The sequence below is a fragment of the Ambystoma mexicanum genome, chromosome 2p (genome assembly GCF_040938575.1).
Source record: "Ambystoma mexicanum isolate Mex_15411 chromosome 2p, UKY_AmexF1_1, whole genome shotgun sequence".
In the NCBI taxonomy this organism is placed as follows: Eukaryota; Metazoa; Chordata; class Amphibia; order Caudata; family Ambystomatidae; genus Ambystoma; species Ambystoma mexicanum.
Window position 1 is genome coordinate 557,271,817 of NC_090923.1, and position 24,117 is coordinate 557,295,933.

General features: G+C 46.4%; 1 protein-coding gene across 2 annotated transcripts in view; it reads right to left on the reverse strand.

The window, feature by feature from the left end:
- Window positions 1–24,117, reverse strand: part of LOC138566555 (protein mono-ADP-ribosyltransferase PARP3-like) — a 238,599-nt gene that overhangs the window by 30,817 nt on the left and 183,665 nt on the right. For both annotated transcript variants that reach the window (XM_069644028.1, XM_069644029.1), the window contains one exon: window positions 23,805–23,982. In XM_069644028.1, the coding sequence (XP_069500129.1) occupies window positions 23,805–23,982 (178 nt within the window). The remainder of the gene's footprint in view (window positions 1–23,804; window positions 23,983–24,117) is intronic.

Genomic DNA, 24,117 nt, shown 5'->3' on the forward strand with positions numbered 1-24,117 from the left:
GGATCTTGACGACTCCAGCCAGCTCCTCTTCAGAGGCTGCATCCGTGTCCGTGATGGCCACCGCCCCCCCCCACCCCCTTCGTTTTCCACTGGAGTTCTCACGGGGGTCTTATCGATGGGTTGAAAAGAGGATTCCCTCCGCGGTGGCAGGGAAACTCCGGGCCCCGAGGTCGCCTCCACTGGGGTAGCCTCCACAGGCTTCGCCAGGGCCGCCACAACTCCCTTGATAGAGGCCTTAGCTGGGTGAATCAAGGCCTTCACGAGTTTGGACGTGCTTGAGGCCTTCACCTTGGGGGGGGGGGGGGTCGCCACCTCGCTCCCCCTCGGCTGTCTCTGTCAGGATCGACCAGGACTTCTCCCGAAGCTTACCCGGGTTCTCCGACTTCCTCTTCCCCGAGCCAGAGCCTTGGCTCGTGGTTGATGGCGTTGGTGAAAGTGCTCCCTGCCTGGCAGCCGAGGAGCCCGACCGTTCGGCGCTCCTGGTGCCCACAGACTTGCGGTGCTTTGCCTTTTGTAGGGCCCCCGTCGCCGGAGCGCCCTCAAAGTTAGAAGACCGCTCGGACCTCTTCTCACCTGATGCTTGCCTCTTCCCCTCCAGCCAGTTGGTGAGGCGGATCCGCCAATCCTTTATGGTTCGCTCCAACATGTTCTTGCAAAACGCACAGTCCTTCTCCATGTGAGTTTTGTCTTCGTGAAGGCCGTAGAGGCATCTAGAATGCTCGTCCTCCTTGAAGACATTCTGCAATCTGCATCCAGGACAGCTCCTGACCAGCTTGGATCCGGGCGTCGTGCTCCCTTTGTCCTGGGCTATGTCCATGCAGGGTAGGCCTCAAAGATCTTCTGGAATCCTCCAAGAAGCAGAACTCGACGAAAACCTCACCATTGAGGGGTGTAGAAAATTCTGAAACGGGTCCCCGTTGATCGGAAGTAGAAACGGTGGAGCTTGAGGCTCGAATGACCAAAAAAATTAGATTACACTCTTTGAAAAATCGCAAAACGCAGTAAAAGCTCGAGAGCTATAGCACAAGGACTCCCAACACTTGAACATGCGGTAAAAATCTGAAGATGGCTGCCAAAGGAGGTGCTTAGGAAGAGGGCAGACATTGGCTGGGGCAGTATGACCCAGAGACCAGTGATTGGTTATTAGGAGAAAGATAGTTCAGAAACGAAACTGAAACTGATTTTTACTTTACCGAGGATTCCCAGCCTGATGACGGGGAATATTCATGAGCATGTGAATCCATGCCAGACCCCATGCTGGAGAATTAATACTTTTAATGTTTTAGCAAAATTCCTTTCGTCACTATCCAAACAATGAGGGTCATATTTATGACATTTGGGACAGGCTACTCCCGCTCCCCTCCTATATAGGGCATAGAACACGTTATAAACGTTTGTCTTAGGACAGATAGTCATACCTGTTTGTTCTGTTGTATAAACAATTATGATGTGCATCTGACGGTAAGGCTAAGCAGGCTGTTCGCTCACTTGATCCTCTTAGGTACTAAAATATGGGGAAGAACCTGCAAGGCAGCTAAACTAACAGATCCCTACTCCCCGCAGATCCCGATTGCTCCCATCATGTCAAACAGACCGGAAAGCCAAAAGACAATAAGAGACAAATGGGAGCCAACTGGCGTCGCCACCCTAGGAGATCTGGTGGACGATAAGGGTATCTTAAATTTTACCAAGCTGCAGGAAGCCTCTGGGATACACACGGGACATTTCCTACTACACAACGCGGTAGTGAAAAGACTAGCAGCCCGTTGGCCCACTGTAGAAAATCTAGACACCGGACACGAAAGCATCGAGAGCCTGTTGGCGGCAGCGGAGAGAGGCCACGAGACCTCCAGAATATACGAAACGCTGCTTGACAGCACCACCCAGCACAGCCTCAAGTGTACGGAGAAGTGGGACCTGGAACTCTACCAACAGTTCAAAGATACAGAGTGGAAGGACATAACAAGATACCACAGGAAGGTATCTAGAAACGCCAGGTTCCAGCTCATACAATTTGACATCATCAATAGAGCGTACCTCACTCCAGACATCTCAGGATTCAGCGGGGCAGAGGCCACTGGATGCCCTAAATGCAAAGAACCCCAGGCAGGGATGACTCATATGTTCTGGGGATGCCCCGCCATATAGACCTTCTGGACACAAATCAAAGCCAAGGTGGCAGAGGCTGATATTACCCAGTATCCTTGGAAGATATCCTAGAAACAAAAAGAATAAGCCATTAAATAGACTTAAAGACCTAATGTATATACTTGCAAAAAGACGCATCGCCATGAGCTGGAAACACCTGCAGGCCCCGTGTTTATCAACGTGGTGGGAAGACCATCGCAAATGGGCGACTGCCGAAACGGCTCCCTGGGAAACTGCCCAAAGCCAACAAAGACTGGACACTTCGGATGACCTACTCCAATGGGTGGCACTAACAGTGATGCTGTTTAGCCCTAGGGCAGATGGCTACTCAAGTGACGACTCGAATGACTCACAATAACCATAGTGCATGAAACTGGTGGTGCAGAACGTTATGGTATGGACCTGGTGTTATCGAATTGTTAAGTAACCATGCTACTGTATTGTCAGAAAAACAATAATAATAAAAACAAATTAAAAAAAAAATCAGGCTATTCACTGGGTTGGCGCTCCTGCGTAGATTCTTTAACTGTAATACAACATACAGAGATGTGTTGCACTCCTTGCCTGCACTGGCTGTTTTTTAAGTTCATAATAAGTATACACATCTTTTTCTTTGTTTGGGACGCTCACGGAAGACTTGGAGGTGCAACAAGTAAGTGGACACGAACAATAGAGCCCACGATATAAGGGTCCGCCACGTGTTCTACACCGGCTGTCAATAGAGTTAATTTTGCTATATATAATACACATTGTATGCCTCACGGGACCAAATTGGTGTCAAGTAGGGAGCATTTTCTAATGACGTAGCCTGCACTTGGTGTAATGTGCAATCAATACTGAATGCCCCTAGGGAAACGGGCTGTCCATCGGACAGCACTTAAGCACAAAACACACCGTGCCTCTCCAACATGTGGGTTTTCTTTCCCTTACAGAATCACCTCAGAACAAACAAGAGTGTCAAAACCTGACGAGACTGTCTAGAACGATCACTGATCTAGCCTGACAGACTACGAGCGTGGCAATTATACACCAGCCAGATAACTAAATTAATTAATGTGAAAAACGATGGGCAGCCGCCTGCCATACAAACAAGCAAAAAGATGTTTGTACTTATTATGAACTTAAAAAATAGCCAATGCAGGCAAGGAGTGCAACACATCTCTGTATATTGTTTTACAGTTAAAGAATCTATCTGGAGTGCCGACCCAGCGAACAGCCTGCTTAGCCTTACCGCCAGATGCAACTCATTATTGTTTATACAACAGAACAAACAGGTATGACTATCTGTCCTAAGATAAACGTTTAAAAAGTGTTCAATGCCCTATGTCGGAGGGGAGGGAGAGTAGCCTGTCCCAAATGTCAAATATGACCCTCACTGATTGGATAGTGACGAAAGGGATTTTGCTAAAACTTTAAAAGTATTAATTGCCTGAACTCAGCCATAAGACGGGAGAAGTCACTTTGACTTTTTCTTTCTTTGCCCCACAGAATATGCTGTACAACATCTGATGGGTGCACAGATTTGGTCTTAAACAGCAAAGAAATTGGTCCTGAAGAAGATGATGCATGAGAGGATAAATCATTGAAACCGGTCGACCACACTCCTTGATGTCCCCTGACTAAGAGTGACACACAGCTGACTCAAGCAATTGGGAATATCGACTAGCTATGCTCATACTCTAATTGTATTTTATGCTGAACCACAATCTCTCAGAAAATTATCTATTGTGTTTACACCTGAATGAAAAGCAATCTGAAGGAGTACAACAAGAATAGGAGTGATATTTGAAATCTTAATTGTTTTATTACTCTTAGCTTTGAGCTAGTCAGACACTTCGCAGAGGGAGAATAAATTGTCCTTTGTCTGACACACAGTCCCACGTGAACTGCCTGACCAACCAAGGCATGCAATTTGGGAAGAATGAATCCCAGCTGCAATTTTTAATTTCTTACTGTGTTATTTCAAGTAGGACATTAATATGTCAGTAACTTGCTTCAAACTTACCTAACTCATTGTAGGAATAGGTCAAGTCTCTCTTTAACCATCTCTTTTAGATAGGCGGTGCCACAGGGCCAACAGGCACCACAAAGGAAAAGAGTGTTCTTCCACTTAAGGAGAGTTCCAGGGCTACACATTGACAGTCTATTGAGTAATTAGCTCGAAAGAAGCTCTATCCGTTTTCTGTTTTGTGTGATACTATATAGGGGAGACCCCAGACACTGCTCAGATTAGTGAATTCTTACCTGAATTGGAGGGAGATTTGCCACAAAGATGGGCTGCTGATTTTCTAGGGCAGGGTTTGGCCATATTGGCTGGTTCTTGGTTCATTTGTTGAAGCACTTCACCACGAAGAAGGGCCCAAAAGGAGCAATAACTTTGTTTCCGCCACAAGGGTTGACTTCTGTCTTTTTTTCCAGGGCAGCTGTCGCTGCTTGCCGCTTGCCTCGTGTCCTGAGTTGTCGCCGGAGTGGTGGTCCTTTCTTCAGTCTAGTAGAGGTGTCCAGCTGCCAGTTTCCAGAACCAATCCATCGCAGCACGAGACCGCGAATAAGCCGAACCCAAAAACCCAAAGGCAAAAGTGATTTCTGGTCCTCCATCAATGGAACTAAGGTACAAGACAAGGGTGCCCAGAGATTTCAGGAACTGCTAGGGTGGTCCCTGAGTAAATCTGAGTACAAGGGGTGAGTAAACCTACATGTTCCTGCCACCCCGCCTCCATAGGGTTTAACTGTCGTAAAGTCCTTACCCTAATTCTCCCTTGCCTGACTGTGAATGGTGGAGTTCTGGTCAGGTATCCTCCCATGAGCTTGCATCAAGGCGAATGGATTGGGAGAGGTCCTGCTGAGAACTTTTCTTCATTTGTGATCTAGCTTTGGGACACTTACAAACCGCTAGTTGGCTTTGCCAACTTATCTTCAGACACTTAAAAAGACTCCTATCCTCCTGAAAACAGCTATACTGGGACCTGTGGCTCTAGTACCATTCTTTGCAAGCTAGAGAACAGCTTTTTAAGGCATAGTGCCTTATTTTATAAGGCTTTGTATAGTGTTTCTAGTGCCCCTTTATTTTAACATATTAGTTCTCAAACTGATGGTTACTTATCTGGTTCTTTTTACTCACCGGCTTTATTCTGCTTTAACTGTATTCTAAAAACTTAGTGCTCTTAGCAGAGCACACCAAAATGAATTTGTGTACAGTAGTAGAGAATGTTTTAGTGTTACCTGTGAATTTTTATTGCTTAGAGTGCTAAGAGTTTGTCTATGGTATAAATAAAGAACTACATTTTTACATTCTGCCTAATTTGTATTATTAGGTGTTCTCTGTGTACGTTTAACTCAACCCATCACCAATTTCACACTTTCGAAGTCTCAGCCATGTTGCTCAGTTCCACTACACAGATAGAGTCTGAGTAGACATTCCTGCTGATATCTGTTGACCAGAAGTGGGAGGTCTCTCAGAATCTGACTACAGGGCGATTCTGAAAATCCATCTTAACAGTGAGACCTGGCGCTGGAATCATACTTTGGTGCATCCATGAGAGTGCAACCGGAACCAGTACCGCAGGACAGAACCAAGGACTAGAAGAGGGCTCACTCATCCCTAGGTTGGATACCACATTGACCTCAGATTTGATGTGAGGCCTCAAATCTTGTCGGATATCTAGTAGCTCATATTTATTGTAGACACACTATCTCCAGTATCAGTGCCATGCTAACACCAAGGTGCCAGTCCTGGGGTCAGAGAAAACTGAGGGGTAACCTCTGCTTGTTGCTCTAGTGTTAGCGGAGAGGTGATTTGTATTCCCTCAATGAGCCATCAACATTTTATTTAAGTCTTCTTCCTTTTCCTAAGCCAATGGCATGGCTCCCACTTCAACTCTTGGGATGAGACGTTCAATCTATTCACATGGAAAACTTTTGGAGCCTCTTTGGACTCACCCATGTCCAGCAAATAGTTAACCTCAGAATCACTCAACAACTCTTTAAAGCCCTGTCCACTTTGTCTGTAAAACTGTAAACCTTATAGGTTTAAGGGCGAGTTTTTAAGCTCTGTCTCCAGTTTCTTTAGGTCGGTCTTCCTGCATTAGGGGTACCAGTGATTCCCTTACCAGGCTCTCCAAGAGCTAGTGTGGCAGTGCAGCCCAGGCCCAACTCCTCAGGAAGTAGAGTGGAGTGGTCATCAGGCACCTATGCTCTTTTCAATAATACCAAATGAAAGAATGTCACACACTATAACTATTTTAATATAACCTTCATATAAGTAAAAAGAATAGATATAAATCCTACACTCGCTGTTGAGAAAACTTTGTAAAAATAGATGGAACACTGTAATTAATAAGAGTTTCAAAGAGTTTAATATAATTATTTTCTAGAAGGAAAGCAATCAAAAGGTAAGTATAATACTTTTCCTATGAAGGCCAGAAAGAGTTTCGGGAAGAGACCAAGGGAGACTAGTTGTACAAATTTTGATAGGTGTTTGCTGAAAAAAGTAATCTTCTGCAAAAAGGTTCAACGGGGCAGTTTGTGGAGTTCCAGTAAAGATTAAGCTACGGAAGACCACTGGGTGATGAAGAGGGGATTCAGATGAATAAAAGGACTCACCTACAGAAGCCCTTATAATTTCCGCTGGCTTCTCATGATTTTTGCCTTTTTTTCCGCCAGCCAGTCTCAGTCCAAAGCCAGATATCGCAGTGCTGGGGGCTGTAGTCAGCATGAAACTAGTTCTGACTGACACATGAAGGAGCCTGTCTGGGACAGTGTGAACTCACCTCATTTGTGTGAGCCCTTCCTGAGTGCATTGGTGTGCTTGGATGGTCTGCCATTATCTGACCACCTTTCTGTTGGAATTATGTGTAGTGTGTGATTGGGTTCACTCACTGGTTCCCGAGAGTGGTAAAAGCCCATTGTCCTATTCTACAGCTTATCTCCATACCCATACTCTGGAAAGCCTGCTGCTCAAGAAAGGACTGAACTGCTGCACCAGCACCCTTTGACGTCTGGAAGAGTCATGCGGAGAAGCTCTACCTCGCTAAAGAAGAGCAGGAGGAGCCCATAACAGTGCTCCTTTCGCCTGATCTGGTGGGTACAACTAGATCGCTGCTCATGCTTGAAGGCCTCAACACCGTGAAGCTGCGGCTGTGCCTGCATCACCGGACCCAGAACTGGATGCCCCATCACTGCCAGGACCCTGAAGACTCTCCAGGTTGAAGTGACCTGAGACTTCTCAGCACAGGACCCAGGCAAGTGTTTTCATCTCCTATCACCTGGAATGCTCCAGGGACCATTCTGCTCCAAATCCTTCAACAGCACAGCCAGACTTGTCACCCGGTTGTTTTTCTGGGGCTGTCTGCTCTCTGGTTTGCTTTATTTAACATTTGTTCAATACCCACTCTTTGTTTGGGGTCTTGCCAACCCAACCCCATCCTCAGAAGTAGGATTCTGTGCCGGAGGGCAATGTGAGAACCCTGCATCACTGGCAATCACCAACCGCAGGTGACTCGCCTGCCTGCTCCTTTGGCTCGGACGCCTAACCTGGGAATCTCTAAATCAAGAATAATTGTATCTCCCAAAATGTTAAGATAGAGTTTCAGAATCAGCCCTATGGACAGATTCTGAGAGGCCACCCTATTCTGATGAACAGAGAACTACACGGTCTAGATAAACTCTACCATAGTAGCGTGATTGAGCAGTAAGGCTTTGGGCTTCATTACAGTTTCCTGGTACAGTAAAAATGGCAGTATAATTGTCAGTAATTCCGGCACCAGCATTTTAACCGTACCACAGAAACACAAGTTTACCAGTGGGGGCATAGATTTACCTCCAGCCCTGAGCTGCTAGTAAATCTGGCCCCCACCAGCAAAATAAATGCACAATCACTGGCATCGGTATTACCGGTGCTGGTAGTTGCGGCAATCCCCTTCATGGAGTCGGGATCATGCCATTACTGCAACCACTTCACTGCGACCCCACAAAAAATGCACTTTTTTTAAAACATTTTTTTTTACTTGTTTTGATCAAATTAGATCTTTACAAAATAATAAAAACCAACTTATTGCCAATTTAAAATCAACATTGAATTCGCAAATTCTTTTATCAATTCTACCAACAGAAGACAAGTCTTTAGAGAGGAAAGGAAGAAGACAAAAAACAAGAAGGGAAAGCAGACTTTGTATTTCAACCCCCTTTACACACCCCATATATACGTGGGGGGCGTATAGCACATAATGCATGTAGGGGGGGCTGCTGGGGTCTTCCCTGCATATATATATAGGGTGAAAAGGGGGTTAAAATGAAAAAAGGCTGTCATTTTCAGGGGTCGCAGTGAAATGGTCACAGTAATCACAGATCCCATGGAGATGGGACTCTATGGAATGGTAATTTCCAGCCGGTAACGGCAGGGGGAGTTTGCTAATTTCCCACTGGAATTACTGACAGGATATCAGCAAACTCGGAATAGGGGTCTTAGACTTAGGTGAGTGTGAGAGTGGTGAAGGGTTTAGTTAACCACACACAGAGTACTCTTAATAACACAAGTTAGACAGAATGTATTAAAAACCTTACATTTATTTAGGCTTAGACAAAGGTTATCAATCACAGGTACTAGACATACACTACTAATATATACACATTCACTTTGAGTGGTCTGGCTACGGAGCACCAACACTTTACATTTAAACACAATAAGATCAGGAATAAAACAATGTAGTGTAGCAAGGGAAATGAAGAAAAAGGCATGGGAAGGATTAAACCCATCTCAGAAAAGTGTAGGCCCATATAAATATAAGATCCTACACCTTAAAAGTCCTACCCGTGCTAAAGGAGATGGGGCCTAGTGCCCTAAAAGTGACAAGTCCCAATTGCACTATTTGCAGGATGCTAGGAGTCTTTAAAGGCGGCTGAGCAAGTGCTGGCAAAGCCCAACAGGCAGTTTGTAAGTGTCTCTTAAAAGTTAACAGAAGTAGTAAATTTCTTCGAGGAGGTCCTCTCCCAATCCCAACACAATGGAGGAAGCCCAAGGGGAATCCTTGACCAGAACTCCCTCAGCCATGGTCAGGCAAGGGAGAGGTAGGGTAAGGACTTTATGCCTGTTAAACCCTGTGGATGTATGGGAGGTAGAGCAGGTATGTTAGTGTCTTGGTTCAGTTGGAGGGGGTCTGCAGGTTGCTGGGACAGAGGTCACTTTTGGAGTCATGATGTAGGTCCGGCTAGTTTACGCTTCTGCACGAGATGGCTCACAACACTGGGCAGCTGGATAGCCCAGGCATGATGAAGAAAGGACCACCATGACCTTAGATGACCCCCAGGACACAATGCAGGCTGAAAACAGCAATGGCCACTGTGATCAAACAGCGGAAGTCGAAACTTGTGGCAGAAACAAATATGCAGGTCAACCAAGGCCCCCATTTGTGCTGGAGATCTAACTTCAGGGGAGGCCACTTGGTTCTCAAGTTGAGAGTCTGCAGAGTCCCAAGTCCGAACTCGAGAAAGCTGCCAATGCAGCGCGATAGCCCTGGAGGAAGCTTGTCAGCCAACAGGAGGGTACCAAGGCACTTTGGCAGGCTTTGAAGGGCAGGATCCTCGAGCAGAGGTTGAGACAGGGTGTTCCCACCGGCCCAGGGGTCAAAGCACTGATGAGGGTCTTCTGGAGATCAGCAAAGGAGGAGGGCTTTGGCAGGGCAGTTGAAGTGAAGGCTGGTTGGCTGCAACAATGAATTCTGGGTCTTCAGCAGAATGCATCTCTTCAAGGGGGTCTTGGGTCCAACAACAATCTGAGAAATGGCTTCAGGACTTCTAATTTTATCCTAAATTTGAGCTGGAGTTGCCCCAGAGCCCACAACTAGTAAGGATCAGCACCATTCAAACTGACAGGGGGAAGTCCCAATCATGGAGAGCGTATGGCCACTACATCTGCCCAGAAACAGAGACACTTTGGCCAGGATGTGGTTTTTATCACAGTACCCAGAAAGGGATAATAGGAGTGGGATACAACAAGTACAAAGAAGGTTCTCAGGATTTGAGATTCTGTGTGGACTTGAGGCTGTCACCAAGACAGATGTTTAACCCATTCGAGGAACAGTTGAGTTGGTGGATAAGCAAAGTACTTTAGCATGTTTGATTTCACCAGCTGATAATGGCCAATATCCTCGACTCTCGACTGAAAGTTCCAAGGAGAAAACTGTATTTTCTACCACAAAAGGGCTTTACCACTACAGGGTAACGCAATTGGGTTAAAGAATACACCCATTACATTTCATACCTTGGTGAACCATGTTTTGAATTCGCCTGAAGAATTCTGTATGACTTAACTTGAGGATATTGCAGTCTTCAGCTTCACTTGCGCACACACACGACTTAAGTAAAGAGTTATAGAGACTCAGTTTCCCCTTTTTCTTTGTCTGGCAACATTTTGTATGCCTTTATCATGTGCCTAGGACAGGCTGGTGGTAGTGAACAGTGGTATACAAATGTTTCAGTTACACTACCTTGCACCATCTTTTCAACACAATGTCATTTTAAGAGCGATATACTCAAAAGGACTGCTCCTCAGGTTTTAAGACTTGCCCTTTGACTATCCTATGTTTGGCTGCCTTCCTGTCCTCTCAGGATGGAAGGATCCAAGTAAGGGCATGTACTTTCAGGTGCATCCAGCTTTAAATTCCTGGTTAGTGATTTATGTGACTGGAACTGGTTGAAACTGAAATTGGGACTGTCTGATCCTAAGCCACAATTCACTGAGTGGATACCTGCTGCTTGGCAGATGCGGGGTAGCTGGCTATCCATGAAAGGACAGCCACTTTCTGTTTTACTGTAGCAGATCCTTCCTATTGAGGTCTGGGGTTACCTCCAGCCTGGATTTTTGGATAGGAGGCGATGGTCTCGAACCTTTCTAGAGGTCACCCAATGGCGCCAAGAATCCGAAGAGAGAAGGAAGCACTGTGAAGACCTAGAGGATTGTATCAGAAGCATACAGCATTACCAAAGCCAATCACTAGGGATCAGATGCTTCATCACCAGCGACCAGGGAAGATCTTTGATGCCTTCCTTTTCTAGATTGGTAGCCTAGACTGTCTTGTCCCCTGCAATGCCACACTGCTTTTAGTGGACTTTGGAAGCGTCCCTGTATCCTCCTGGGACTTCAACATTAATTGAAGGGGCACCTCCGCTGGAGCAGACATCCTGCCGAGTTGGCGCTTGGCACAGTGCAGGTCTTATTGTGGTCTTGGAACCGCATCACATGCTTGCTCTCTACTGCAACGAATCCTGTGGAGTTATCACTGATCCCCAGCCTGAGATCTCCTCCCAAGTGGCCGGAGGTCAGCAGTCGTTACCTGATCCGGACCCTGTAGAGATATTATGAGGGAGGATCACATGGGAGGAGATGGCTGTCAAGGAGATGTGATGACCCCATCAGGAGAGATGCAGCATTCTTCTCTTATAAATGACGAAGACCCTACAATTCCTAAATTCCCGATGGCATGTTGTCACTATACAAATGCCTCCAGTTACAAAACCCTAAAACCCCTTACTACTAGACACTCCAGACAGAATACCATTCATATCTGATCTGTACATAACACACAAATAACATCTCCTATCTCTGATGTTTTTGTGCCAATCAGAAATCCCAAACAAAATCACCTTAGAAGTCCTATGAATACTATGAATACTATGAATACTATGGACTCCAACGCCTATAAAGCCTCAAGTACTGAGACGAGGAAGAGGAAGAAGGAATCAATATGAAGTGTAGCGTGAGTACTGGTGAAGTAAAGCAGATATGTATCAGATAAAGCCCAGAAAAAAACATCTATGCACCTTCTACTCCAAGGGGAGGAAGGGTGGGCGCATGTGAATCTAAGCAGATACAAGCATCAGAAATACGAGTAAATTATCGCTTCTGAGGCTTGTGGAATCTTCTTAGATCACATGCTTTGCATAGATTAGCGAGCAGTGTTTGGAGAAGGTGGTGGTTTGTGAGAAGGAAAAAAGGGGCCACCCGGCTCGGAGTACCTTGCCCCAAGGAAGAACACCCTATCCCTGGCAGGGGTGCCTGTCCCTGGGTAGCGCGTGGTGTATCGCCTTATGTAAGAGATATAGAGGAGAGTACTATCCCTCAACCTTCTATACTAGTGGCAGTGCCTGTAGGCAGACACGGTTGTCCAAAGGAGAAAAAAAAATCTAAAAAGGGGTGTTCTCCAGTAGGTGTAGCAGTGTTAAACTAAGTCGTAGATTAGATCTTGTGGCTGCTAGATCTTGAACATGGGTACAACCTGCGTATCAGGTCAACTGTTTATAATCCATCCAAGGTGTACAACTTTAATAGTGCCCGTAGGTCACCGTGGTTGGGGTGCGAAACAGTACTGCTGGAGAAACCACTGGTGGGTGAAGCAGTAAAAAAAAAAAAAAATCACAGCCAGGAGGGCTAAAATTTGGCTCTTATAAAAATATTCAGCTCATTCGGTAGTAAAGAGTGTGCTACAGCGGATGATTTTCAGGAAATAAAAGTCTCTTTGTTGGTATAGGAGAGATCAAAAGTGGGTCATGAGAGCTCTCATGACCGAAAGGGGTCGACCGGTTTCAACGGCGTAGGAAAATTCGGGCCATCTTCATCAGGACCGTGATTTGGAATGCAAACTGGGTTGCCGAGGTTCAGAAAATTGCTGTACAAGATGAGAATTGCTGTTGTCTCCTGTGGAGACAGAAGGGAGGGGAGGGAAACATGGAAGAAACAATCAAGGGGGGGAAGGCAATTGGTAATGGCTAGCAATAGTAAATAATTGCAGGCATTAGGGTGGGGATTTCCATGCATTGGGGTGAGCATGTGGGAGCAAGAAATAACATGGGTCAATAATTGCAGGAGAGGTGGGGGTGCCTGGGCACCTGTGTGGGATCTCACCGCCAAATGGTGGGGGATAATGGGTGTGGAGAAGTACAAGGAAACGTCTCATGGGATGACTGGTGAGCACCAACGGAGGGTGGAGGGCGACGTGCACACAGTTGGTGGGATGTGTGCAAACAGGGAAAATATGGTGACCCCTGTAAGGTGGAAGGTATAAAAACAGGGCAAGTGCGGTGAACCCCTGTCTGGTGAAAGAAGGGGTTGCAGGGAACGTGATCTCTAAAATAGGTGCAAATTAAGTGCCAGGGGGGAGAGAGCTAAAATCCATACCTCTGGGCAGGCGTCCTAAATAGGAGGACAGGAGGCGATCAGTGATCCAAGGATAGCTCAAGGCACAGAGTTCAAGTTTGAAGAACAACACCTAGGTTTACAGGTCAGTCATACCTGAGAAGAAAGGCACACCACAATCAGATGGTAGAGTGCCTGGAAGGACTACATTCTATCAGGCACCCGGTGCCTAGGTGTGGGCCATACCTGTAAAGGGGTGCTGCTTGCCTCCGTCGAGTCCGAGTGCTGTGTCAGGGTATACAGCTCCAGACTGGTGATTGTGTTGGAAGAAGGCCCATCGCCTATAAAAAAGGCGGAAAAGCGTGCTCGCGCAGGCTTTGGAATGACGCAACTGATTCCTTGGCTCCTTTTTCCTTTTTTGTGTTTGAGTGTGAGCACTCGAGTTGATCCAATTGTTCGCATACTTTAGATGCACCCTGAATACCTGCCTTCCCTAAAAAAACGTTGTTGTGCTACCAGACGTTTCCTTGTTAACGGTTAAAAGGACGAACACGGTTGTACCGTGCCCTCTAGCTTTTTGAATTTTTCCCTGTTGTTTTCAAGGTTTGTGAGAAGGTACAGCGGCAAACAGATGTGTTAGAACCACTTGCCCCACTTGGGAATCTGCTTTAGACTGTGTGTTAATGCAGTAGTGCAGAGTGAAGGTGTGTACTGAGCTCCATGTAGCTGCTTTGCAAAGGGCGTCCACTGGGACATTAGCGATAAAGGCCAGAGTCGCACCTGTACCCCTTGTGGAGTGAGCTCTTGCTGTGAAAGGCAGCATTTTGCTTGATGGTGTATAGCAGAGCTGCATGCATCTGGAGATGGCATTCTTGGAAATGCTGTCTCCTTCTCTGCCTGGTGCTACTGAGACAAACCGTTGGTCTGTTTTCCTGAGTGGTCTGGTCTTGTTTACATAGTAAAGGACCGCCCTCCTTACATAGTGTATGGAGTTTCGTCTCAGCTGAGCTTGTTGGGTTCTGAAAGAAGGCCAGTAGCTCAAAGGATTGGTTTACGTGGAATTTTGAAATTAACTTAAGTGAAAACCTAGGGTGCGTTCTTAATACCAATTTGTCCTTGTGGAAAACAAAGAAAGGATCTTGCACTGACAATGCTTGAAGTTCACTGACTTTCCTTATGGAAGTGATAGCCACCAAGAAAGCCATCTTATACGTGAGGTGTTTAAGGCTTGACTTATGCATAGGCTCCAAGGGGGGGTCCCATGAGCTTTGCAAGTACTACGTTGAGGTCACAACCTGCCGGTGGGTTTCATATAGGAGGGTGGAGTCTTTCTAGTCCCTCCATGAATGCCTTAATGACAGGAACCTTCACCATGATACTTTACTGTGAAAGGTGGAGTTTGCGGATAGAGCCGCCAGGTGAACCTTTATAGAGTTAAAGACTAACACTGAGTCTAACAAGTGGAACATGCAATGAAGAATGTGAATTAAGAGTACATTCTATCGTGTTTATTTGTTTTGACTGGCATCAAATTACAATTCTCCTCCACTTGTCGATAGAACAGTGTCTGGTGTTTGGTTTATGTGCCTCCTTGAGGATGTCCATAGACCTTCGAGGTAAATTAAGATGTCCAAACTCTATGACCTCAGAAGCCATGCTGCCAAGTTCAGTGAGTAGGGTTGAGGCTGTAGTGTTGTCCACTAGTGCTGGGAAAGCAAGTTGGCTGGGCATGGAAGCTTCATCGGATCGCACATCGCCAGTTTGTGCAGATGTGGATGCCAAGGTTGTTTCGCCCATATGAGAGCAACTAGGATTAACGTCATTTGTTCCCTGTGAATCTTGTTCATCACCCTTCTCTTTAGTGGAGTTGGGGGGAAAAGCGTAGGCAAATTTCCCTGACCAACTCATCCTTGGAGTCCGATTGGGGAAACATGGACGCGAAGTCGGGACATTGCTTGTTTTCTCTTGCGTCGAACAAATCTAGAATGGGACAGCTCCACTTGGAGAAAATATGGTCTACGACATTTCTGTCGAGGTACCACTCATGGTCTTCTGGTAGGAGATCTCTGCTTAGCGAGTCCGCTACTGTGTTGAGTGCCCCTAGAACATGCTGGGAAGTCAGGAACATCGCCCGTTTCAGAGCCCATGTCCACTTTTTCTGTGCTAGCCTGGACAAATTTGGAGAATGTGTGCCCTCCTGCTTGGTGATGTAGAACATTGCAGTGGTGCTGTCTGTGAGAATGTGTACCGATGATTTGTCAGATGTGCTTCGAAGGCTTGAAGCACTTTGAGTACTGCTAAAGGTTCTAGCAGGTTTTATGTGGTTCTGTGCTGTGATTTGAGTCCATATACTATGTGCTGTGAGATGAAGGTGATGAGGGCCCCCCACCCGGTGAGGAATGCGTCTGTCGATAAGATCGCTTGCACAGCCGGATTGTGGAACTGTTTTCCCTTTAACAGATTCTCTTTTGTCTACCAGCGTAGAGCTTAATCTAGTGTTGATGAAACGTCCACTAGATCGTCCCACTGACCGCTTGCCTGAGACCACCGCTTCGCCAGCCACTCCTGCATTGGGCGCATGCAAAATCGTGCTTGTGGGACTAGGTAAATGCAAGATGCCTTCATACCGACTTGATACTGTGGTATTTGCAGCAGTATGTTTTGTATTCTTTCCTTTGATGGAAAGACCAAGCCTTCCTCTGTTTTTATGACAGCTCCCAAGAACTGTTTGGTACAAGGCTTGTCTTTTTCTCTTTGATCGAGAAACCCAGAAGAAGAAGAAGGTTGATCGTTCTTTGGGTATTTTGCTTGCAAATTTAGGGTGTCTCCCCAGTGATCAGCCAGTCGTCCAGGTAAGGGTACACTGGGATTGCCTCCGTGAGCAAGTGCACTGTCATCGCCACCAGTACCTTGGTGAATACCCTTGGAGCGGATGCTAGGCCGAAGGGTAGCACCATGAATTGGTAGTCTCGCAAGACTTTTCTGTGCCCTGGGAACCTTGAAATATGAAAATAGGCATCCTTTATATCCAAGGTAGCCAGGTAGTCCCCTCGCTTTAGCAGCGGGATTACTTCCTGTAGCGTTGTCATACAGAATTTCTGTGGCTTGACATAGGTGTTTGCAGGGAAACGATCTAATACAGGGGGCATTGTTAGATCTTTTTTGGGTACGCTGAATAAATACCCTTGTTTACCTAGTTCGCTGGGACGATTTCGACAGCGTCCTTTAAGAGCAGCACTTTTACCTCTTCCAGCAGTATACGCTGTTCTTCCTTTGTGGTCATCCTTTGTCTCGGAGGATGGTTAGAGGGTCATTGTAGCAGCTCTACACACTAACCGCCCGCCACGGTTGAAAGCACCCACTTGTCTGAGGTGATTCCCTCCCATGCGTGGGTGATGTGTGTTATACGTCCTACTGGAGTGACACGGGACGGAACCTAGAGCGGATGGTCAATGCTTTGGAGGGCGGGATCCACCTCTGGAAGAGGAGGATCTGCTCCTGCCACAAGACCTCCTTTGGCCTCTTTCAAAGCCCTGTGAGGATTGGCCTTGTGTTGAACCCTAGGACGAACTGTGCCCTTGGTTGTATCCAGAACCCCTTCAAGAATTTTGTCCCCTGAAGTGACGAAAATTATGTCCTCCTCTTTGACCTGAGGGTTTGTTTGTAAGTTGGCCAAGTGACTTTAGAGTGTCATACTCTTCTTTTGCAGTTTTGAATGCATCCTCTACTGCCTTGCCGAACAGAACATTAGGTTCAATTAGCATGTTGAGGAGTGTTGCTTGTGTCTCTAACTTAAAGCCTGACTGGCATAGCTATGCGTGGCACTTCACAAGTGTGCCCTCAGCAATAATTCTTCAGCATTATCAGCTGCATCTAAACTGTTTTTTCAAGATGCAGTTAGAAACAGCTTTTCCTTCTGCTACTGCAAGGGAGAGTTGGGATTTTAATAGCTCTGTGGCTGAGGCCATTATTGTGGCTATTTCTTCCCACTTGTGGCAGTTGTAACTGGCCAGCAGAGTGGTGGTGTTGGCAATTCTTGTCTGATATGCTGCCAAGGTGGCAACTTTCCTACCAAAAGTGTATTTTATTTTGCTTTCCTTGTCGGGGGTGCCTCTGATGATGCAAGAGGTGTTCACGCCCTTTTTCTCGTGGTGGTAACGACCAAGGAGTCAGGCTTCAATTGACCCCTGATGCAGAGGGAGTCAGAGGGTGCTGGTCGGAACATCTTTTCAATGCGGGGGTTAACTGCCTGCGTTAGGTCAGGGGTTACCATAGTGGGTTGTATATGCTGTTGCACATATTGTAATAAGAGGATAAATTGGGTTGCTGCTTTCTTGTGACCCAATATGTCTTCTACAAAATCTTTGTCCTGTGTTTCTTGTGTCTCTATTTGGAAGCGCTCAGCTGTCTTTAGGAGCATGTCATTGAACTGGATCTGGTTATCCACTGGTGAATCTGCCACCGGCAGGTCTGCATGGTCTGCCGATGGGATGACGTAAACGTCTTTTTCGTCGTCTTCATAATAGTGGTCCCCCTCACCTATGTCCCCCTGATCCTCTGAATCTGTATATACTCCAGTCTCCTGGAAGCTTTGGTTGGGGTAATATTGTTCAAGCTGGCATGGGTCCTGTTGAGGTGTGGCTGCTTGTAGTGAGTCTGCCCGGGCTCTTTTTGTGGGGGGTTGAGACAGTGTCGCCCCACTAGCTGGTGACGTGATCTGAAAGTTTTCTAGGACCTGAGGGTGGCTGTCAAAAAAGTTGGCCATAAAGCACATGCGTCTCATGAATCTGTCTATATCTTCTGCAGACCACTGTGATGAACTTGGGATGGTTGCAGGAGTGGGAAGTAGCTCAGTTGTAGGCTGCCTCTTGTGTCTCATAGCTTCAGATAACATTCCCTCCCTTTGGGTAACAGTCTCCTTCTCCCTATGGGATTTGTGGGTCTTTGATGTGTGGTGTTTCGAAGTCCGCCCCTTTAGAAGTGTTTATGGGACATGCTTTTTAACGAGATGAGACAATTTCAAGGTCTACAGGGATTTAGCCAACTTCGACGTGTCCGTCAATTGTCGTTTCTTGGCGAGTGGACGTGCCGGATCCACGTCTTTCGATATACGCTTTTTGGCTGTAGTTTTGGACACAGCGTCTGAATCGTATTTTTCTCTTAACTTCGGTGGCCTGTCGTGAGGCGAACGCAATCGGGAATGCCCAGAGGACAGGGAACTGGTAGACCTTCCCCTCGATGATGTGTGTGGCCTTGTAGTCGGTGTTGATATCGACTTATAGCCTTGGGTTGTGGGTTTAACGTGGGGGATCTTGTCTGTGCTGGTGCCGCCAGGTGTCGTTCACATAACAGCGCCGCGGGCCTGTCTGGTGGGGTAAGGGTCTTGCATGTGGGAATCCGATGGTTCCCCTTCACTGTCGTCATCACTGAAGACGCTGATGCTGCCATCATTAGAAGCACCCTCCTTGTCTATGACAGCTTCGGCCTGCATGCCGTGATGGGCCCAGCACTTCGTTTTGCAGTCCTTTAAGGTGTTGGGATTAAAAAGCTTGCAAGCTTTACAGTGGCCCTCGTTGTGATCCCTCGGAAGACAGCGGTTGCACACCCAATGCAAGTCCTTCCAGGGAGATTTCTTATTACATGTTGGACATAATTTAAAAGGTGTATTTTCCATGTCAAATTGGAAGGGCAGCTTGGCGAATACTGTGGTAAGAGGGCAAATATGCATCATCTTAGTTAAGTAAGTTATGTACCACCCACCACTCTCCCTATTGTAAGGGCCGAGGCCTGGAGTGGCCTTCTGGGGCAGTGTGGAAGTTCGTCCAGGCAAGTTCTGCTACCAACAAAGTTAATCCTTGAAGCCATTGTCGATGTTGTTGTCGAAGAACGCTATGATAGGAGAGAAAGAGAAGTAGTGGCCGACAATTGTGGAAAAACTTTGTTAAAAAGGACGCTATGGTTAAGTTGCACTAATAAAAACCTATGAAATTCTGTGAAAAAACATTGTTAAAGGGACGTTATGGTTACAAGTACGAAGGCCGTTGATAGTGGGCCCGAAGGAAACCTATAGGTAGAACATGTACAGTGGACACGGCCTAAGGCCATAGCTAGTGGGCCATAAAGACACCTATTGGTGGAACATGCAGAGTGGCCACGGCCAAAGGTCACGGCTAGTGGGCCCTAAAGCAACCTATTGGTGGAACACTCAGAGTGGTCACTGCCAAAGACCGTGGCTACTGGACATAGCCGAATGCCATTGCTAGTGGCTTTGCTACGGTATAGCAAAACCTTTCAAATTCACTGAAAAAAACTTTAGTTAAGGTGATCAGATTTAATGCAACAAAACCCTTGAAATTCAGTGGATGTGGGAAGTGGTGATCATCTTAACTTGGTGTGTCCCCTGTTGCAAAGCTCATGAGCAAATACATAACAGATGGAATTCCCAATGACAAACAAAACTAGAGGCTCAGTGGGTTGAGCGATATATACGCATGATTTAATCCTAGGTCTCATCAACAGGCCACTATCCTGAACTTGTTATTCCTCAGGACCTCGTTCAGGGCCTGGAGGTCCAGGATGGGATGGAGTCTTTTTCCTTTTTTTGGGGCAAAAGAAAGTAGCAGGAGCACCAGCCTGATCCTCTCGCCTTGGCTGGTACCTCCCTCCACTGCAATAGCAGGTCTTTCAGCTCTTCCTGGAACTGCGGTTCTGGCTGCTAAGGAAGGGGTGGAGGTCTGTCCGGTGGTCTTTTGACAAAGGTGATACAAAAGCCCCAATGGACCAGCTGAAGGGCCAAGGCATTCAAAGTTATTTAGTTCCACCTGTCCCAGTGCCCAGAGACCCTTCCGCCAACCAGAGAAGCATGTGGAGAGACCGCAAAAAGGCTTAGCGGGCACCGCTGCCGAATGGTCTTTCGAGGCCCATCTGCCCCTGCTGGGGCACGAGAACCAACTCTGACCTTGCTTGACTTGGGGAAGCTGGGACTTCCTCAGGAAAGGGGCAGAACACCTGTATCCCTGCCTCTGGATCCAAAAGAAAAGGTTTGTTTGGCAAGCTGATGAACTACCAGGCCCAATGCATTTGCTGCAAGCGTCGACTCTTTGAAGTGTTTCAGAGACGCAGTTTTGCATGCACGTTCAGTCGGAATCCAAACCCATGGAGGTAGGACACCCTCGGGAGTACTGTTGACGTACCCAACGATCGCCCGACAAGGTGTGCAGCATCACGACCCACCCAGAGGGCTTGGCATGCCACTTCCTTGCCATCGTTGTCTATGTCCATAAGCTCATCCCTTAATCAGCCTGCTGGGAGATGCCACCTCTGAAATTGTTCTCCATAAAATCTAAGAGTTGTACAAACATTGTCCAGAGCCAAAAGAGACTAACACCATTGCATACCACTAAGCTAATTGGGCCAGCATGAAGTGAAGGGGCGAATGCAATGCCTTAAAGGGGTGAAGCTTGTTGATTGCGATTGTTCTATAGAAGTTGGTATAAAAACTCACATTGCCAAAGCCAAAATGAGGAAAGGTAGAATCACATCCGTAAGGGTACTCTGGTTAATGGTGTTGCAGAAAGACAAAAGTGACTAAGAGGCTGCCCTTCTGGAAGGTAAATGTTCAGAAGAAGAGTACCTTGCATACTTGGAAGTGTTGAGGAGCATTAAAGTGCAACTTGTCTTTTCAGAAAATTTGGTGAAAGTCACAATATTGCAAACTGCTGAAGCTGTGGTAAACTGTTGGTTGTCAGTAGATTTAGAACTTCAGAAGCACTGTTGATTGTGGAAAACGATCGGGCAGGCGAGTAGATACGCAAGGTGAATCTTTGTAGAAGTGGGTCTGGTATGAGAGTAAACCAGGTGGAAGTAGAAATGCAGTGAAGTTATCCTGACAAAGACACACGTTGTGATTTATGGTGTTGAAAGAAGCAGATATTAAGAAGCTGTGTTTCTTTGACATTTTTGAGTTGTGGCAAATCAACCTGACATAGGATATCATTGATGCCATTTGATGAAGTGAAAACCATTATTCTAGGAAAAAGAGGAATCGTTCTTTAGTTGAACATTGGATTAACAGAAATTTCTTTGACAAATTGAAGGTGCAAAGAACTGTGTTGGAACGTTGTTACAACCCGAGATTTCCTTTTTCCTTTCTGTTAAACACTGGAACTGAATCCAACTTAAAACTTGGGGAAGGGAAGTTCACCCAATTTATAAAGAGAGACCGTGAAACCATTACAAATGCAATTTATTTATTTTATTTATTGTGCATTTGTTAGGCGCTTATACAGAAAGTAAGTTGTGTTTCAAAGTGCCCAGAGGGCAAAAAGGAAGGAACATGGGATTGAAAAACATGAAAACACTGAAAGATAAAGATGGGCCTACTAGGCCTTGTGAGCGTTCAGCACGTGCAAGTGCAGAGAGAGGAGAGGGGAGGAGGGAGGTAAGTGCTGGGAGTGCCCATGCTCATCAGTGAGCAGCAGATGTAAGTGCTGTGAGAAACCAGAAGGTGTCTCACCAACTAGTCCCTGCGGATCTCTCGCTCAGGTGTTCAGGGCATGGCCATCGCCTTTGGATCCAGACCCTGGGGGTGGACCAGTGCGAGAGGATCACCTGGGTGAGGGTTCTTCGGGGTGTGGAACACTGAATGGCAAGATGCGGTATCCCCCTCTTTAACTCCTTTACCCCATCCTACCAGGTAAGATACGTTAGAACTCTGCCCTCCCCCCACTTTCCTGTTACAAACACTTCACACAGATAGCCCGCTCTGGGAGAAAACAGACTCACATCCAAGCAGTGTACCTGACATGTCCCAATACAATGGTCAGGCGAGGTCAGGCAATTGCCGACAATCATTCACACCTGACTTCCATTACACTTCCCCACATGGATAAAAGATGGAACACGAAAGCACACTGAGCAAGGCAAAACACACGAAGGAACAGCAGTTTGGAAACAGCAGCTGAATGAAGAGAGAAAGACGGCAAACCACGAAGGGTTCGCAAGGAGGGAAATACCCTTAACCTTTTCGACAAGAAACCATTACTCTCAAGAAACGTTCTACAGTAAAAGCGTAAGGCCAGGAAACCTGCATAAAGAATCCTTCATTATGTGTCAAAGATACCACAGGCCCTCCCGCGTGGCTGACCAAGGCGGGGAGGAACAGCAGCTGCAGTATTGTCCTTGGCTCAAAGAAAAAAGGGAGCACCAGAGATCAACACAGCCGGTGTGTTGGGGAAACCAATGCAAGACTGGTCTGTGTTGAAGTCAAGGTTGCAAGCAGCAACATTGTATAACGAGCGCTGGAACAAATGTTGTTAAGCGTGTGTGACTAAAGACGTGAGTAAAGCTACACTGCTGATGGATGTTTGAACTTAGAAGGAAATATATGATACAGTTGACAGAGTGATCGAATGAGGGAGATCCATGGTCTGAGCCAGAACGAGGGAGACCAAGTGTGAATATTGTGATAAAAAGGGGGTCTCAGCCTGAATGAGAGAGACCCATGATGAACATTGAAAGCAAGAACGTGTGCATGTGAAAATCCTGATCCGACTGGAACTTTGAGGTTTGTTTGTTATGACAGACCCTCTGCAGAAGAGACGGTTATTGACAAAGAGGCTTAGAACTGTATCCTCGCGGCTGAGAAGCCAGAGTGTATTTAAAGCTTGAACGTGCCACCTTACCCCATGCTGAAAACGTGTATCCTCGTGGCTGCGAAGCCAGAGTGTATTTAAAGCTTGAACGTGCCACCTTACCCCATGCTGAAAACGTGTATCCTCGTGGCTGAGAAGCCAGAGTGTATTTAAAGCTTGAACGTGTCACCTTACCCCATGCTGAAAACGTGGGGAAGGGAAGCCAACTACTCAACTATCCTGACATATTATTTCTTGAACACTCTTCTTTTTGTATACACTATTGTCCCACACTGTTTTGTTTTTAGAAGTAAGGATTGGCAATAGGTTTATTAGTATAGGCCCTTTTATTTTGACAGACTCAATAGGGACTGTTATTATTTGATGGTCATAGCTTGCTCCCATCCTTAGATTTAGGTTCAGATAGGCGTTCAACCACAACATTGAAGTTCAATAAACACACTGCTCACTTGTGTCCGTCTTCACTGTTTGATACCATGCCTTCCTTACAGTGCCCAGTGGAGGAAGTGCTAGGGAGAGTTCAGCTGCCAATAAATAGTTAAGAGCAGGCCTACGCTGACATAGGCCAGTGGGTACCAAGGCAAGTGCTGGGAGCGGATGTTGATGTTGCTGTGAATTGCCATATATTTTCTTGTGTAAGTGTGAGGGCCAGATATCCTTTGTTAGAGTGTTTCCTTTACTTTATTTTCGGAAAGGAAATCCTAATCAGGGTCTGGATAGTGAGGCGCTTACTGAAACCTACTATTTAATAAAATGGCATATATTGAGAAATCATCTAAAAGATGTCTGCCTCAAATTTAAAAAAGACGTACTCAGAACATGAACATTTTCCACCACTCTACTTAACTGTCCATAGAATAAAACGGTTGATTTACCATATCCAGCGGACTTGCTGTTCTCTGATGCAAAATAGATGCCCCTGCCCACACGACCACCAGAGTGCGGCATGATTCGGAGCCCACTCTTCAGGATAGCAGCTACCACCGCCACATTGGTTCCATGCCATAGTAGACGTCGATTGTCCAGATCATTGTGAGCCGCATAGCGATCACCCTATAAAGGAAAAAGACAAAATAGCAGATGATTCTTTGCATAGTCAGCCACAGAGGCAATTTGTTCTTAATTTGAAGAATTTCTGCTCAAATGGCTTTGTCCTCACAGTTTCAGTCCCACTTGAAGTGAGGTGTT